This window comes from Haplochromis burtoni, unplaced genomic scaffold (assembly GCF_018398535.1).
Source record: "Haplochromis burtoni strain Fernald_Lab_line unplaced genomic scaffold, NCSU_Asbu1 Contig_105, whole genome shotgun sequence".
Lineage (NCBI taxonomy): Eukaryota > Metazoa > Chordata > Actinopteri > Cichliformes > Cichlidae > Haplochromis > Haplochromis burtoni.
Window position 1 is genome coordinate 415,347 of NW_024582466.1, and position 19,932 is coordinate 435,278.

A 19,932-nucleotide genomic window follows, 5' to 3' on the forward strand; every position below is an offset into this window, starting at 1 on the left:
GTGAGTGAGTGAGAGAGAGAGGGAGAGAGACAAGTTACAGCTACTTTCCCTGCCATGTCTGGCCATAAATCCATGAAATGACTTGGGCTCCACCAGCAGCATTCATCGCTCATGCTCAACCGCAAATGCTAAGCTGCAAGCGACATAATTCAACCTTTTACTGAGTGAAACCATCTTTACACAGCAGAGGTGAAACTGTTGAACTTTGTTACAGTTGGAGAATTGAATCGATTTCCAATGTTGAAATAATCATGTCAGAATCCATCTGACTCAGTACTTCTAATGATAATGTAACTATATGGACTTTTTATGTTGATTAGCTTTTAGCCTTAGCCACCACCCTTTGGTTACTTAGGTGTAGTTACTTAATCCCAGACATGAGCCACGTGTGGACCTATTCTAGGTGAGTTTTTGTGCTCTGTTGTAGTCTAGTATTTTTTGTGGATTAGCATTGTCCTGATGAAATAAGCAAAGCTTATACTAAAGCAAAACAAAAATACCCCCAAAAAAAATCAGTGCCGACTGAGGGCCTGACGATCCTGGGCATCCAATTTTGATTTCTGGCCTTGACCCTTGTGTGCAGATATTTCTCCAGATTCTCAGACTCTTTTGCATAAGTCTTCACAATTTTACATTGAAGGACATTATTCAGATATCCTTTAACATTGTTTGGGTGCACATGCAGATTGGTGAACTTCCGCACATCTTTTCATCAGAGAAAATCTACCTGTCAAAGATTCATCTTTTAGATGAATATTTATATGCTCTGCAAATTACTGCATTTTTTTTTTATTTTAGTCACATTTTATACAATTACAACGATAACTTGGGATTTAACTTCCCACCAGAATAATCCACAGTAAAATCATATCAGTAAACTTTCATATTTCTTTAAATCTTCATACTGTACAACGTAGAAAGACAAAGAAATAAGGTGAAGGCAAGAGTGAAAATAAGGAGATAAAAAAGTGATCTTGTCAGCTCTGATCACAAAACACATTCACCGGCAGTAGGTCAGCGTAATGGTTGAGCTGTTGTCTATAAATCTGACTGCTGGACTTATACTGGACTGTTAACAATGCGAGGTTGAAAGAGGCAGAGGTTGATTTGCGGGGGGGGTCATTTTTGCCCTGTCCTCACTGAAATCTGAAGAAATGTAAAAAATAGATATAAAAAAAATAAAATAAAAAATTAAAATAAATTAAAAATAAGAAATTCAAGAGAGGAGAGACTGGAGGTTGGCTCCCTCACAATGGGTAAGGCCATATACAAGGAAGGTAACATATGCTTTAGCACAAAATCTGCTTCAGGGCGGAAATTAAGGGAATAAAAAGAAAATGAAGGTGCTGCCTCTTGATGTTTTCACTGCTATTTGATAGCAGGGGGTTATTTCATGGAAATTTACCTTTTCCTTGGAAGGCAGTTAAGTTTTGGCAGTTTCAAAAAAGTGAAATGGTGCTTTCCTTCACCCTCACACCCAATTTCTAACCATACCACTGGAGCTCTTGTTGCTATGATACCTCTCCAACATAAATGCCACCTGACAAAAAGAAGTTATTGTGCCATGAAACAGATGGCAGCTAATGCTGGCGTTAGTGCACAACTCGTGAGAGTTGCTTGGAGGTCTTCTTTTATCTTTTATAACTCTAAATGGAAAAATTTCACAAACTGATTGTAACAGTGTTAATAGTCCATAAGCTATTTTGATGTCATATGCTGTTTAGTGATTAGATTAGGGTGGACCATTGCAATTTATCAGTTTTCCTGACAATGCTGGAATGAGAATACTGAGCCTGGAATGAGATTATATTTGTTCTATCTACTATAAAAGGCAGAATTAAAAATGAAACTAGTGAATGATGAGGCTCTGTCATATATTGTAGTGCCTCATAGCAAAATGTTATCCCAATATCATTACTCAAAAAAGTAATTATTACATATATTACACAGAACACTTGTTTTAAAAGTAATACATTTGGGTATTTAATTACTCTCAGGATAAGCTAATTCATTATACTATTCACTAAATTACTTACTCTGTAAAATGACCTCAACAAACTGCCTTATAATTACCATTTAACAATATAAACCTAAAGGCTATGTTCCTATACACAAGTAAAAGTCCTTATTCTAATGAGGACACATATATGATTTTTCTCAGTTTCTGTATTACACAAAACCGACAGCACAAAGCAAAGATGAAAACCACCACAAAGAGACTTCAAAGCGATCACCACAATGATTCTACTATGAACAGGTAGAAATGGAGCCTGCAGCCTCACTGCTCATCAGTTTGTTACTTGTTGAAGTTCAGTGTCTGGCTGTTGGGCTTCTCTCAGCATTCACTCAGCTTTGTCACTCTGGGTTCTTGGCTAGCTTAGCATGCTTTCTAGCTACCTTAGCATGTTTGTGATGGTGCTTACAGGGAACTGAAGTTGTGTAACTCTAACTGTTGTGCAACTGTTTGCATTCTCTTCTTTTTGTGCAATTAAAATAAAAGTAATGTTGATCTCCACTCTGTCCGGCAAGTCTAACATCACTTCTGGGTCCGAACTCCTCTTCAATTCCCAAACTCAAACACTACGCCATCACTGAGAGAGAGAGAAAAAAACCCTCTGAAACCCTCTTTAATATATTGATCACTGCGGTTGCTCTACCAAGTGTAACAATAAAGTTTTAACATCCAGGCATCCATGAAAATTTATGAAGTTTAACGATTTAGCTTATTAGTTTCCATCTAAAGATGATATACAACTTCTGACTGAGGGATTTGTGAAAACTAAAACGTACAGCTCTGCTATCACTTTGGACATAAATGAAGACAGAAAACAAAGCAACCGTGATGTTTGTAGGGTTACTGAAGTTAGGCTAGCTAATAACAAGGGTGTGTAAAGTGGTGGCGAGTTAGGATAATTTAATAAACACATTAGCATAGTGAAGCTAGAGGATGAATGGTAACTTTTTTGAGCTATGATTAAATGCAATTGCATGGTTCGCATGGCAGGAAAAAGATGCTGAAAACACCAAATTTCAGTCAGGAGAACTGAAATAGTCCATCCACAATACATTAATATACTGCTGCATGGTTTGAATTACATGCTATGAAAAACTCCTGATCCTCAGCTTCATGTATCCATTCAAATCATTGCTAGCCTCAGAATGATTCCTTTCTGACCAGTTCAAATATTTAATGTCTGGCAAACCATGAGCAGATGGGCTGTAGTTACTTTGTAGAAGTAACTAAAAACTGGGCTTTAAAACATACTTCAAATGGATAGTGATGATAATAAAAACCCAGAGAGGCCAACAGTGATCACTGATTACTTTTAGGGGCTTGTTCAGATTAAATAGAACAAGATACAAGCATTAAAACACGTTAAAAAGACAACATCCTTAATCCCTAATGAATGCAGGGTAGTTTGGCCCCACAAGCAGGGCTTTTACGTCTTCATTTAACAACTGGATTTTCCTCCTCTGATATGCAAACTGAAATCAGCTGATTGTAGCCCAAGTGCAAGAACCAATAAGTGGGATTGAAAGGCAAGCAGGCTCACAATTCCAAGGAACTGGACTACTGGGAACTACTTGTTCTTTGCTGGATTTCAATTATATGACCACAAATTCTTTTACCTTTTACTTCTAGTTTCTTCAAATTATATACATATATAAAATATGAGCTTACCACTCATATTTGAAAACTGGTAAACGCAAAAGTGACTTGGAAGACTGTAAACAACTACAAACATCTGCAGCAGACTGATAAGAGAGCGATAATCTCATGTGGAAAATAAGGCTGAGGGAGATCCTTTAATGATTGCATTAATATAAACTGGGGGTCATTTCTATAATTACAACATGTGTAATCTTACACACCTTGCAGGCAAACTTCAAAGTGTTAAAAATAACTGCCTCCTCATGTTTTAATTTGCCTCAGGATAACTGTTACAAGAAATGCTGGTACAGACTGAAGTAACCACATTAGTATGACTGCAGGCTCTGTAGCTGCCATTAAGCATAGAGAGGTAACTCGGCATCAACAGAACTCACCTGGAGGGTTTCATACCATCTGTTTGTGAGTGTGTATTTTATACCTTTATGCAGACTGATTGGCTACTATTTGGTGAATGAGAATTAGATCCCCTTGTATTTCCTATCAATTTTCAAAACAGGAAGCCCTCATAAAGCTGGGAAAGAAAAAAGGATGAGTTAACTTTGCCTTTCTACGTGTCTTAAAGTCATACTTGTGCTATATATGACCTCAATAAACCGACTAAAAACCCTTAAAGTAGCTCAACCTAATTTTTGCAAACTGCTACCAAAGATAGTTTCAGTTTTTAGAGAATTGTTATGATTATTTTTAAATGTGTATTATTACTAAAATTATCATTGTTAACCAACAAGTGGACAGAGCTGAACTGTTTTATTCCTTCATTCAGATGAAAATTGGTGATCGGAGAATAACTTCCACATCCTTTCCTCCCACTCAACAAAATCATAAATTATGTATGTGTGTGTTGTTGTAGCCTATGACCCAAACGTGATGGGAAGGATTTGAACATCATTTTAACCTTGTTAAATAATTGCTTTTTTAATTTTACCACACTTAAGTTGATGAATAAAAAAAGAATATAAAAAGTGACAGATACTGAATCTAGAATATAAAGATAAAGCCACAGAGGGTTTGCTTTATAGTTGCCTCCAGGTGCTTTCCATCTAAATCTATCTTATTAGTACAGTACACATGTCTAAGATCTGGATCTCACAATTAAACCAATGTAATCAGTATTACAATAACTGCACACATTGATTTTAATTTTTTGCGGGGACAAATACAGTTTAATTTTTGTTGAGGGTTAAAATGAGCAAACCTTGCGTGGGGAGTTTGATGTGAACAGGTATCACACACCACGGACTGTGATTTGGCTCACACTTTTCATTTTTTATTCATTTATTTTGTTTGTGCCTTCTTTAGGAACACTTTCTCTTATTTTTAAGTGCCATGTTTACCACACAAATCCTCAAACTTACTTTATACTCACTTTAACAATAATCAATTGACATTCATCCATACACATGCGATTACAAAACACCTGACATGGGTATCATTGATTCATCTTCCATTTTTAGTTTGAGTTATTTTTGAGCTTCATAAAATTAATGTGTGAACCAGAAATTAATAACTACCTTATAAGTCTGAACCACACTTACTTCAGACTAAATGACTTTTCCTCTTCCTCCTCTCCATATTTTTTTTTATTTTATTTTTTTTATACGAGGGTTTAAAGCTTGACACTGTTTTGTGTGTGCACAGAATCAGTCCAGGATTACTCTCTTTGACATTGTAACACTACTCAACCAGAAACCTGAAGCAACTGAAGTTACTTTGGCCTCATGCCTCTTAAGCCTTAATTGCTGCCAAACTAATTTCTTATCAAATGACAGTAGTGGTTAGAAGGAACGTCAGAGCAAACGGTCTGCAGAGGTTAAACCCCTTCCCCGTGGCTGTGTAATGTTTTCCCATCAATCCTGATGACATGAGCGCTCACACCCATCCCATTTTTTTCCCTTCACAAAACTAAATTTTTTTGCTTCCCACCTGTCAGGTTGTGTGAGGGGAATGATATAGGACGCATTTAAGGTCTTAGCTATACTATGTTTTGTATGTATCTATTACATGTTTTACTTCAAAGTTTACTTCACTGGATTGTTATAAGTCAATTTTAAATTAAAAAACAATTTACAAGGGCTTCTAAGAGACAGTCTTAATGTACTGCTTCACTAATTCAAAAAAAAAATCTTATCATATCTTTTTTTCTGAATAGCTGTATCACAACAAAACACCAGTATGGTTTTTATTGTTTAGCCATATGTTTTGGAACACAACTTCAACATGTATCAAAACAAATGGATACTGATCCATCAATAGCTTTATACACAATGGAGTTTGTACAGCTGCGCATCTGTAACATTGATTAGCCAGACTACACCAAAAATAAATAAATAAATAATAAAACCACAGGGCCTTGACAGAGGACCTCGTGGAGCGTCTTGTGGGTAGCTTGACCCTGAAAATGGAGTGATTCCAGTTTCTGTTTGCTTTTTGGATGTTCAGCTGCTCTGGCTTCTTAGGTTACAAGGAAACAGCGCAATCACAAATATGTGTGTCGCATTATTTATGAGGACATCTTAATTTTGTTTGAAAAAAACATGTTCCTGCCAAACTGAAATTAGGACTACTGATGATTTTGAATGGTTCTAATTATGTGTCATCTTTTGGAAAACTCGAAGGCTTGAAATCCACTCAACATTTAATTTACCTATACAAATATTTGAGCACAATAACACTTTTGATTGAAATGACTTAAGCGTCCAGGAACGTGAACATTGAAATCGTTATTGTTTCCACTCCACTTGGCAGCAGCAGGAAGAGGGTTTAGTCTCGGAGCTCTGATGGGTGGTAACCTTTAAATGAGTCTGAGGCAGCAGAACATCTCATTACCGTGGAGACGAGAGGTAAACACATCCTTCGACGAAGGACCGTGACAAAGAGCGCTAATTAACAAGGAGTTAAACACTTTAAAAGGCCTGATGAAAGAGTGAGAGGAAACACACAGAAATGCGTACACAGACACACACACAGACACCTTAATCTATGCGATGATAAGCAGAACAACATAGCTGTTGAAGAAACATTCAAAGCCAAATGTATACTGCTAATCCTATGCCAATTATAAGTTTAAATGAAGACATTCTATAAGAATGTAATCACAATCATGTGTTAACCTTATGTTGTACGGGTGAACCGATTTTCATTAGGAACAGGAACTATTCGGTATTTGCTGGGAACTACATCAATGCATAACTGAGGTAGAGTTATGACAGTAGAACAAATACCAAAACACTGTTTGGTTGATCTTTAAGATGGAGTGTCTTGCTCAAGGAAGCTGCTTTGCAGCCTTAAAATCTTCAGGATATTATCTGAGAAATATGTGAAAACATAACATTTCAGACAGTTGCAAAGTTTGAGGGATATCGTGATCTCTAACCATCTCATCTAACCAGCATCTTTATCATCTGCTTTATCATCTTTATCATCTGGCCTTTCAAAGAAGGCTAGTTGGTGTGCACACTCTGACCAAAAATACAGAAAAGTTATAAGAAAGTATCTGTTACATATAGTCTAGAAAAAGGAACTGGGGACAACATCTCGACTCGATACTCCCATTCATGTGTTAAAAAGGTGAAAGATTGTATGTAAACTCCCAAGTTCCATGTTTCATTCCCATGCAGACAAGTAAGATTGAGGGTAGGCTTTTTACCAGATTAGCAACTTTTACAGACATCTTTTCATAGACAGATTTTTCTCTTCAGTTCTAGAAATATTTCCAGGTTTTCTATTATTTCTTCCATGTGGCACCAGGCATGTTTCTAGAGCTTTTTTTCTCTAAAAGAAAATGAAGCCTTCATTAAAATACTGCATTTACTGCACGTGTGAGAAATATGTAAGAAACAAAGTCAGAAAGAGGGCAAATCCTTTCCCACAGCACGGGCTTATATATATATATATATATATATATATATATATCGGGCTTTTACAGCTTAGTGTTCTTTGTAACCTTTCAGAGTTTAGAGAAGCTCTCACTACCTTTGTCACTGAAGTCATCCACCAGTATGACCTCTGTGATGAGCTGCGGGGGAGAGCGGTTGAGCACACTGTGAACAGTCCTTAGCAGAGATGACCAGCCCTCATTGTGGAAAGGGATGATGATACTGGTGTTGGGAAGCTTTTCTGCATACAGCTTCTGTCTGCAGCTAGACACACACACACGTACACAGACAAAATAGAAATAGATGTAGCACACTTGCAAATACATATATAAACACAGCGTATTCAAGAAAGGACAAGAGCATCTTATTCATATCCTGCATACTGCCTGGAATCCTTCTGTCTTTGTTTTTTTCTTTTTCTTGCACACTTGTCTCTTCAGTACATCTCAGGTCACAAAGAACATGTATATATATCAGCACTCAAATGAATGTGTATGGGCATGGTGAGCAGATGGCAGCTCTACTCATTTCACTGAAATACAGGTGCAATTTTCTCTGAAAGCTCAACTCAATTCCCTTTCTATCATCTGCTATTACAGAGACAATTGCATTTGTTCACCTCTTAGAGTAAGAAGAAAACAAAGAACAGCAGAAAACAATTTCAAGGACTGCTTTCCAATACACTCCGGACATAGTAGTGGTGGACAAGCAGACGAAGACAACCACAGTGATAGACGTAGCAATACCGAAAAACAGCAACATCAGGAAGAAGGAACACGAAAAGCTGGAAAAGTACCAAGGGCTCCGAGAAGAGCTCGAGAAGATGTGGAGGGCGAAGGTAACAGTGGTCCCAGTGGTATCAAAGCACTCTATGGAGTGACCGCAAAGCTAGACGAGTGGCTCCAGCAGATCCCAGGAACAACATCCGAGACCTCTTTTATGGTTGAATGTCCCTTAGTAAGGAGGCAAGTTTTGTCCAAAACCAGACATTTTTGCTAGCCATCAACAAGCTGGCATAATTCTGTCTGAATATTTGGCCACTCTTTTTTTCAGAATTGGTAGATTATTTAAATTTGAGGTTGGAGCTTTGAGAAGAGCATTCTAGAAGTGTAATGCTAGCCTGCAAGAATTTGAAGGTAGTCATTTATTATTCCATTTATGCAATGTACCAGCACTACTGGCAACTAAAATGAGCCCCTTAGCATCATGCTATAACCACCACGCCTGACAGCGGTTACAGTGCTCTTAGGATTGAAAGACTCACATTTACTCCCCCAAACATATCTTCTCACTGGGGCTAAATAACTTAATTTTTTATCTCATCTTATGGCATGTCTCGTGACTGTGAAACTTTTCTTCAGAAGGCATTTGGCTTGTTAATGTGGGAAGCTGGACATTTCAGTCAAGCTTGAAGGTGTTGATTTTACTGTACGTCTTCTGTCTCTCGCCTTTCCTGTTAAAAGGGAGTTTTTCCTTCTCACTGGCGCCAAAGTGCTTGCTCGTAGGTGGTCATATGATTGTTGGGTTTTTCTGTGTATGTATTATTGTAGGGTCTACCTTATAATATAAAGCACCTTGAGGCGACTGAGGTTGTGATTTGGTGAAGTACAAATAAAACTAAAATTGAACATTCTGAAGCAGGGGCTTCTTTCTTGGTCTGCACTCTCTCAGTCCATGGTGGTCTAAAACTTGCTTCACTGTGGATAGTGACCCTAGTGTTTCAGCAGCTTCTAGCTTAGCATAGGCTTGAGCTTTGGTGGTTCCTGGGTTGCTCCTGAACATCCTAATTTTCTTTTATCTGAGGGTGACAATTTGCTGAGTTCTGGAAGTCTTCCCAGACATAGTGACACATCCACATAACCTGTAACCTGTACTCATCAGTTGTTTGAACTGATGAGCTTGGAATCAGCAGTTGTTTAAAAATGTCTTGAAAAGAGCTTCCAACCTCATGTAAATTCACAATTCGCCTTCTTAGATCTTCACTGAGTTCCTTATGCTTTCTCATTGTTCAAAGTATTAGTCAATTCAGTGAGAACTATTAAACAAGTCCTTATCATGCTTTCAAAGACAAATTAGTTTTTATGGTCATGGTCATGATCACTAAGGGGATGTTAATAGGCTTTGGCCTTATCAAAAACACTGTAGAACTTTCAGCACTATTTAATCAAACATTGAAGTGAAATAAAAGTGTCTAAATTCTTTTACATTTAACAGAAAAATGAGACATCAGTCTATATTGTTACAAAACTAATCTTAATTTTGAGTTTTTCTTTTGGAATACTTTAACTGCTGAGTTTAACAGGTTTTAGTCTTTGAAAGAAAAGGGAAACAAAAGACCTAAAGTCATATCATGTGGAACACACAGTATGAATAGGGAAAAACAAGGCTGTGTTCCACTGCCTGTCAGTAATTTTACCAGCCTTGTTTAGTCAGTGAAACAGAAGCATTAAGAACTAGAAACCTTTCCTTTAACATACCAAGCAGTGACTGTGCAAGTACAATAGTTAGGCACTGTGACAGGAACGCTTTAAGTTAGTTACATCTAATAGATTGTGATGAAGCCGGAGCCTCACAAAAGTGACTGGCTGAGCGTATCTGACTATATTCACATGTTTATTTTGTGTTCTTCTTCTTTTTTTTGACAGAGAAACTTCAAAGTAAATTTCATGTCTCTACTGTTAAACTTCATCCATCCAATAAGAGCTTCTTTCATCAGCTCAGATTTACAAACATAGAAAATTTGGTCTGCCGTTGGTCTTCAGGAGGTATTGTGGACTTTACATCAGATAGATTGTAGTGTTATATTCATTTTTTTCACATTTATTTTCATGATGTTTTAAAAGTGCAACCATCATTTTAGATCGATTGTTTTTGAAGCTTTTTGGTTAAAGCAAATGATCTAATCTTTAATTGAGAGTTGCATAAAAAAGGTTACAAATTTGTTCTCATCATGTATGTTTACATGGTTGTCATGTGTTCCAAGGTAGTCATGTGATCAAAGAGAATAAACTGGGGCTAGGATGACAGCTTTGTGACATTTTCTAAAGCAAAGACCTTCAGATATGCTGCTAAATACATACTTAATTACTCGTGTCAAGAATGTCACCGACACGTTCCTCCTGTATCAGGGACAGTTGAACTTAGAGCAGTTATCAGCTGGAAACATGTGCTCTGACGATGGGCTGCAGCTACCATCTTGTGCATTAGCATCGCAGCAAGAGGCAGGACCCCTGCAGAGGTGTTAATCATAAGAGGACAGTTATATTCCTGCTCTGACAGAGAGAAAGTGTAAGTGTGTAGTGAACTGTGTCAGTCGATCAATGTCTGTGTTGAACATCAGCCTGCGTGTTATTCATTCAAATAAGAACACTGGGAGACAGGCAGGCTGACTGATCGACAGGCAGCTGGCCGACGAATCTTAACAAACCTTGTCCAATTCCACAAGGGGAAGGACCAAGTGTGTGCTTCAATTAAATCTTTTCAGTGTGCAGAAATCGAACGTGTCAGTCTCAGGTCTGGGACTGGGTGACTCTGGGGCAGTGACAACATGCCAATCACTAAGAGGCAGACAGTGCCTATAGGGCAGACCAGGTGGGGGGGTTGGGTACAGGTGTGTCTGTCTGACTGGTCACACAGGAGTGATGAATGATGGCAGCCAGTTGGAGCAACACCAGTCATCAACGACACTCCTTCATTTAAGATATTACCATGCTAATAATTCAATTACACCCCCACGAAACCATTTCAGCAGCTGTCATGTAAACACCTGAAGTTTTTATGACCTTCCTAAATCTAAACACACTCCAAACATAGTGATTTCAAATCGGAAGAGAGTGTTCATAGGTATGAAAGTAAGTGTGAATAGTATCAGACTAAATGTGGTCGCTCAGAATACAGAATAAGTACCTGTGTAAGGTGTACCTTTACTCGTTCTTTCTTTGAGTGTAGATCCACACCAGTTGGATTTGGAAATAAAGTGCATACTTGCATAAGAAATTAGCTTACTATGCGGGGATGTTTTGTGATGATAGATTCACATTTAGTATAAGCAGGAAAACACAGGTCATCACAAGAGATGTGGCAGGTCAAGGAAAGAACGGCTTCTACAAACACTAAAAGAAAGAAACAGTCCTTGTGGAAAGCAGCTTTGAAAGCTTCCTTTCAAAGCTGCTTTCCACATGAAGGAGGAGGAAGGGTCAAGAGTCAGTGGAAAGTTCTCGTCAGGTAAAAGCAAAGCTGTGATTAAAGGTCTTTCACAATGCCAGTCTATGCTTGAAGGAAGCACACAGTTCACAGGAGTCTGGACAGGTTCTTGTTTCTTTCTCTCTCTTTTTTTAATTCCACTGGTGTACCAAAGCCCCAGAAGTAATCCCTGACAAACACTAAACCAAACATGCTCCCTGTGACCTGCTGTTCCTGAGAAGATGAATTGATTCTTTGGGCTTTATTAAATAGGTCAAAATGTTGGCTTCTTATAAACACTTCTGGCGAGACACCAGTTCAAATAATCCATGCAGTGGCATCTGTCATATCTAATCGTAGACATGCATGTCAGTAACACATAATCATTTTCAGGCTCCTCTTGGACTTGAAGGCATTATAAAAATCGAGGAAAAAACACATTATGTTCAAAATTGTTCTTCATTTTCCAAAGTTTCATTGTAGATTTGATACAAGAGGCCCACAAGGTAAGTAATGAGGGCACACATGCTGATTTAACTCTGAACAATTTAGCCTTCAATTCTAAAATAAAATATTGCTTGCTTTTGCTTATTTTCAGAACCCAGTCTAAAAGAAATGGACATTCATGGAAAAACAACGTTTGAATGGAGAGGATGACTACATCAGAAATCCAAAGTATTCAATAAAAACTCAGAAGATTCCAGATTTCTGGCTTTGGAGTGCATCCATTTACCTGAAGTGCACACAGACACACACAGACACGCAACTCACTTTTCATGGCGGATGTCAGGGAGAGAGCGGTTGAGAGAGATTCGGTCGCTGACATAAATGTTGAAGCCGTTTTCCCTGTAGGCTTGGTCGACTCTGTCATTTTCTGTCAGAGGGAACGGCTTCCCCTGCTCACCATTACCTATCAAAACACACATGTATAGGTCAACAAATAAAGAGAAGAAAAAATAACACATTAAAAATGAAAACACCACAAACACAGAAGAGAAGTCCAACTCGGTACCTCAAACATGAAACCTCTCAAACAGTTAGCAACCAATTCAGCACATACCTGTCACTCAAAGTGTCCATGTCCAAGTCATAACTTTTCATTTTAAAGGATAAGTTGTTTTTTTTTAACCTCCTAAGACCCGAACTCTTCCACGGCACGCACTTATAATTTCTCTTTGATATTTGGGCTGATTGTTTTTACATTCATCAGGTCCCAAAGCATTACCAGATTTTTTTTTTACCTATTTTTTGTTTCTAAGAAAAATGAGAGCTGCATATGAGGATATTCGTTTAAAATTTCGATAGAACAGTAGCAGTATAATGTCCTCGTAAGTGGATATCAGGCCCTTGTAGAGCAAAATTGAGTATTTTGGTCTAAATAACCCAAAATGCGATGTCTACATATGTGGACGCCAGGTCCTAGGAGGTTAAAATATCATGCACAGTTGACATAAAAAGGGGAGATTTTTTCTAACAATCAAAATCACCTTTTATAAGATCTAACTAGGCTGTAAACATGTTTATTTCTGCTTTCAAGTTCAGCATTTTAATATGTGGTTCTCTAAGACTGGACTTACTTTTGCAGCTAGCCTCAAGTGGTCATTTAAGTACTTCCAAAATTTAAGTTGTCATGGTTTATATTTGAAGAATATACAACACTATAGGATTGAGATCTATAAGGGCTATTTATTAGTATATATATGAGGTACGCAACTGTGAAAGATATTCTTAATAGATAACCAGAACTGTGTTATGTTTCTTTGGCTTTAAAGGAGTTTTTTTTCCCCTGTTTCTTGGTTATTCAAATCATTTGAATAACAAACATATATGTATATATACACACACACACACTTGTAATTTTTTTTTCAACACTTGATTTTCCAGCTTGTAACAATAATGTCTGTCTATGTCAGTGTTATCGTTTAGGTTGTTGGACAACTAGGACAAACAAGTATATATTTGTGTATTAAAGAAAGTAGATTGATTTTACCTTCATGTCTGATATTAAAGTGTTTAACACTTTGCAAAGTATTAAAACTTTAACTAAATTTTTAATATTGATGGGAAGACAGCAAGATGTGCTAAAGCTTAAGCCCACACAAAGAACCTAGCAGCTACATTTAAAAAATGATTTGGTACAAGTGAATTCAGAATTACAGTCATCAAAATATAAATAAATGGTAAGCATAATCATTGCATTCGTCTTAGCATGAAATATACTCAAACCAGGCTCAGCAATCCTGCATAATTAAAAAAACAAAAAAAAACAAACCAAAAACACACATGAGAAATATTCTGCAGTGTCTATTTGTATCTCTCTGCAGAAAAGACTTTCTTGCATTTTGGGGACTAAAGTGGCAGAACTACCTAAATAAAACTGTAGAAATTATCTGCCATCCAAACATAAAGAAATGTACAGTATTTTCTGAATGTCAGCTGTACAGCAGTGATAAGGTTTACTATATCATATTCACCATATTATATGCCCAAGGCATAACGTTTGCAAAGTAAACAAAAGAAGAAAGAGAACATCGGCACAAAAGTCAAACAGGAAAAAAAAAAAATACAGATTCAGCCTCAGAAAGCATCATATTCAGCAGAAATCCACTGAGATCCAACAGTATCTACAGTCATATTGCATTAGGCTTTCCATCTACTCCTCATCAAGTTTGAAAAATAGTTTTAGCTAAAGTTGTTTGGAGAGCAAGGAGTTTGGATTGCTTCAATTCAATTTCAATTCATTTAAATTCAATTAAATGGTAGAAATGGGGATGCCATTTGTTCTGTTGCACCTAATTAATGAGTGGCTAATTATTCGTACTGATGATGTTAGCACCTTGAGTGAAGTGAGTGAAGAAGCACGTAGCCGACATTTAGTCAGCATAACTTGAGTCTGCAAAGAAAAATGCAACTCTAACTTGCTGAATCATTTCCAGACGTGGACACTCTCCTCATATTTCATTGTTTATAATTTAAAGAATTTCCAAAGTATGAGAAAAATGCATATTTTCGCCTTCTGTGTTCCCACGTAATAGTCTTCAATTTGAATATATTTAGTTCATGGCTGTTGTGTTAACAAGGTGGAACAAGCTGTCAATATCGGCTAATCAGTTAATTGTTTAGAGTATGACACATCAAGTGTTTGTACAGTAACTATATAATACATATATTCAGCACGTAGTTCAGATGTTTGACATGAACACATACTTGTGTGCCTAATCATATTCTGTAATCTTTATCAATGCACAAACATTGTGAAGCTTAAGCTCATATCAAAAGTGCATCAAATTACACTGTGCTGCTTGTTTCATTAGCCACTTATCAATGCTCTCCACAAAAATATACACACAGGCGCACAGACGCTCTATAGTCAGAGAAGAGCAACAAATTAAACTGAACTGCCTTGTTCCATTAGGCAGAAATGATCTGTCTATATTCCTGAAGGTAACAACTGTGGAAAATAACTCCTCACTTTAATGGCTCATTTCAGCGATAAACTCTCTTCTATCTAGTTCTGTACTTTTCCCGGTTATTAGAAAGATCTTTGAAATTGGGATTTCTAGCCTTCCTCAGGCAAATACAAACCACACAGAGACAAATTATTTTTTAATATTTTTTGGGGGGTTGTTTTGTGTGGTTTTTCTGGCATCAGATTTATCGTTTTCATTATTTTCATTATGTTAGCAAATACAGTCACTCAGCTGATCATGGGTCTGCGCTAAGGAGAAGAAGCAAAAAGAAGAAATAGATGGAAGAAAATTGGAAGTGTATTATTCTGTTTTAATATTGGTCTTTATTTATTGAGAATTTACATACGAGCTGAAAAAAAGAGCGTGAATGAGTGACTTGAATGCAATAATGTCAAGCATTGATTGCAAACACTCTGAAGGGTTTCCATTGTATAAGAAGCTTCAATGTGCCCTCCTAAATTGTGCACATATAAGAAGAGGACATTCATGGGGTTCACTGATGTTGCTTGCAGAACAAGGCACATGAAAGGTTTGAAAATCATCTGTTGGATCTCTTCTTAGGGTACAGTAGATCCAAGGACTTTACGATCTTTTGGTCATGTTCAAGAGTTATGGGAAGGTGGAGCATGAGATGTAGTGTCAGCAATGACACAGGCGCTGTAGTGGTCATTAAGATTATAGGAGAGTTGAGCTGAAAAGCAAAGCTTTTGTTTTGTAAATCTACATTTAAACTATATGTAGTCATGAGCTATGGTTAGTGGCCAAAACAATGATATCCAGGATCTCAAATTTCCTCTCTAAGACATCTGGGCTAAGCCTTAGAAATAGTGTGAAGAGTTCAGACACCAAGAGAGAGTAAAGTTGGTTCAGCCTGAACCAACTGAGATCTAATCTAATCACGGTGCCTCCTGAGCACCTTCCTGTGAAGGTTTTCTGGGGATACCTAGCTGAGAGAAAATCTAAGGTAGACCCAGAACTCACCGAGGGGATTATTTATCTCATCTAGCCTGAGAGCATCTCAAGCATTCTCCAGGAGGGACTGAAAAGCCCTGATGGGAAGAAGGATATCTGCAAACCTTTCTTAGCCTGCAATTTCATACCCGACTTTGCATAAACTGAAGAAAAAAAAAAACAGATATAATTCATCTTTTCTTGATCAATATGAAGCACCACATGTCTGTAGGCCAACCAGCTCGAATAAATCACACACACTTGATAATAGGGATGCTGTGCTTTTCTGAGGGACGAACTTAACTGATCTAGCTCCCACGTTTTCTTTTCATGCCCATATTATACATCAGATTGCACCTTTATGTCATTCTCTTTCCTTAAAAATATGAAAGTGCAAGGATTTTCTATTCATTAAAGCTTCAGAATGTATAGAAATTTTCCTCAGTGTTAGAACCTTATCAACAATGGCATGTATGAGTTTTAAGCTTGTAGACTAGATGTTTGAAGGTTAACCAGATGCATCTGAGATGTTAGGATGTTTACATTTGTCTTTATTATCAATGCTGTTTTCTCCAAGCTGTTGAAGAGCATCACTGTCTATTGAGAAAATTAATGACTCATTAAATCTTTAAACAAGGGTACCTGAAAAAGCTGAACTCACTTTGCATATTTCTAATTTCTCTATATGCTTTAATGTGGTAGTTCAAACAAGGCTCAAACAACTGATTTTCTTCCATAATAACTACAATGTAATTCTATAAAAAGATTTCAAAAGGGATGATAATCTATGTTTCCCACTCGAGGTCTTGTTGTACAAGATTAACTGTGTTTAATAATGAACTCAGAACAGCACTTAGAGCATTGATTCGCACTGGTTCTGAGAATGAGTGAGAAATCCACTTCGAGGGAATTAAGAGAAAAGCAGCACAACTTTAGAGTTTTAGTGTATGTGTGTGTGGCCTTTTGCTAAAACAGAGCAGATGTTCTGAAAAACAGCAGCATCAGCAAAAAGTTTGTACCTACCCATGCGTGCAGCATCTCTCCTTATTGCCTCGTAGTCGTGCCAGTCGATCCGCCGCACACCGTCAAGTCCCACCTGAGTGACCTTACGCAGCTGGTTCAACCACTGCAGTGGAACAGAAAACATAAAAGCCTTTAAGACTTGCGTCACAACTTTTCAGCTAAACTTACCATGTGGATGTCAAGTTTTTATCACTTACAAATGGCTCCAATGATGGATCTTTCCTCAAAATCACTACACAAGTATTCCAAATGAACGTCATTCAAGAAAGCTTGCTGAAGCATATTATTGTTGTCATTATGTTGATATGTTTCCATAGAAAACCGAGTGCTTTCTTAAATATAGACGCAGTGCAACTGATATTAGAGGAAGAGCGCAAAGGATGTTCACTGTATTGGATGTTAAACAGTAATATTGGTATCAAAAACTGCTTAAATACAATATATGGTTAATTCACGCTTTTTATATCTCGCCAGCCTTCTTGTTGTCTTTCCTTCTTAAAGCGTGCTGCTGACAGCTGGGGCTTTATAAAAAGGGGAGGGAGAGGGGATGTGCTTTTTATTTGTATAACACAGAAAATGACATTCAGTTTTCCTGTCATCACACACACACGCACGCACACTCTTATCACCATAAGCCATTATTTTCTACACAGAATTAAAATGCAAAAAACAGCCATTTACAAAATTCTTCCTGCGTTAGAAATGACTTCTCAGTGTCTCGAGATATTACAGGATCACAGCACAATGGTTAATCAATTAGCTCCGTGGGAGGATGCAATTAGTGAATTGTTGTTAATACAAATGATAAGTCTGACTGCATGGAGTATTATTAACCAGACTGTTAGCTGATACCACAGCAGAGTCAGACAAACAACGATGATGAATGTACAGCTGTTTGTTTATTTCCCCTTTGCTCTTCTGCTCAGTGTTAACACAGTCAGCCAATATCCTCTGTATTTCAGTAAGTATACTTTAATAATTTATCCCAAAAATGTAATATAGTATGCAATTTTACAACATCATTTTTAAACAAAGTATATAATCACAGTGGATGGACCAATTTAGACAAAAGCCCAGATGATTACAAAGGTCATGACTAAATATGACTCTCTGACCCCAAATACATGTTTGATCATCCTTAATGCCAGAGTCAGATTGTTAGGGGAAAAAAATTAGTTACCAAAATCATTATGATTCATGCTCTTGGCGCTGGGAACCTGATTAGGAGTTGAACTTGGCCGGCTGTGAGACAGGGAAAAATCGGGTCCTCTACTAATTAAAAGGCCAGTGGTTTGAGTCCTGGCTTCTACAGCCAACGTATCAAAGTGTCCTTGGGCAAGGTACTGAAAGCCAAAGACTGCCCTTAATGCAATATTGTATGAATTGAGTGTATGAATTTCCATCTAAATATGGCTTGTAGTGTCATGCACATTGAGTAGTCGATTAGACTGGAAAAGCACTACATAAAAGCTTATTTATCATTTATTGTCACTGAAGTTCTCCAACTTGTGGTGATGACAGGTGGAAAAACCTCAGGGAAGGTTTTCAAGTTAACTGTTTTCAACTGTTCTCTTTCCTCGGGCATCAATTAGGGCTGTTTTCTCAAAGCCGGTCGCATGAGTCATTCACCCACAAGGTGTCCGTTGGCGGCTGAGCTGGACGCATAAGGTTATGGCATTAGTGAGAGGCGTCTGTCTCTTCCAACACGTCATTTTATCAAAGTTTACACACTAACGACGAGAGACTAATCTCAACTTTTTCTCAAGAAATTAAAGGAATTATGAGTGGGAGTGAAAATACTGTTAACATATGACATTCTGTGAAATACACAAGAAGGGGTCTCATACATTAGACCAACGAGACTAAATATCGACCACAAGATTACCAATTCCTTTATTTGTGTACAGACTTGACAGCTGAACTCTTCAGTTCTAAAATTAAATGACTGTAAAGCTTCAATTTAATGCAACAGCTCAGTCATTTCATGTGCTTTTACAATGATAATAAACTATGGTTTTTAGTGACACTGTTAGAGAGGTATTCATTTTTTTATAATACCTGTTTCCTTAGTCTTTTTTATTGAGGGTGTGGTTTGTAGCAATGTTATATCAGACTGCACATTATGAGATGTGACCAACCCATCTGCAATGCCTAATTAAGCATTCAGTGAATGTATAGCTGAGTGTGAATGCAAATAGAACTGCAAATTGCAGGCAAAGTGAAACGTGCTGCTAAAGCCAGAATTCGGCCAACCAACAATAATACAGAAAAAGCTAAACACAAGCTAAAGAGAAACCTGCCAAACCAAAGAAAACTACTGGAGCTACTGTTAAACACTGCAGCTGTCCTTCAAGCATTATTTGAGACAGTAAATATTTGAAGCATTCCCAGTAAACTGTATTCTCTCTTAAATTTAATACTTGTGATTAGGGCTGCACGATTAATTGTTAGAAAATCGCGATCTCGATTCATACTTATGTGTGATCTCATTTCTAAATGACAACGATTTAAAAAAAAAAAAAAGAAAAAAAGACGACGACGATTGTATCGCATTTTGGTCCGGGACGTAATCTGCATGAAAACAAGCACTCACTCTTCCTGCTCAACAAATGACAAGGGCGGAGCCTAATACCACGTTATACAGAAGCTGGCTGCTAAAATTGGCAGGGAAAAAACAACGGACAGCACGTCATCCCCTGACGAGAAAGTGACTGGAGAAAATCCGTCCCGGTCAACCACCCAAACATCAATAACAGGA

General features: G+C 37.5%; 1 protein-coding gene across 1 annotated transcript in view; it reads right to left on the reverse strand.

Moving 5' to 3' along the window:
* Nucleotides 1-19,932, reverse strand: part of LOC102306191 (polypeptide N-acetylgalactosaminyltransferase 10) — a 96,129-nt gene that overhangs the window by 45,898 nt on the left and 30,299 nt on the right. The window contains exons 2-4 of the mRNA XM_005927871.3: nt 17,175-17,277; nt 12,502-12,640; nt 7,646-7,812 (exon numbers count right to left, since the gene is read on the reverse strand). Of these exons, the coding sequence (XP_005927933.1) occupies nt 7,646-7,812; nt 12,502-12,640; nt 17,175-17,277 (409 nt within the window). The remainder of the gene's footprint in view (nt 1-7,645; nt 7,813-12,501; nt 12,641-17,174; nt 17,278-19,932) is intronic.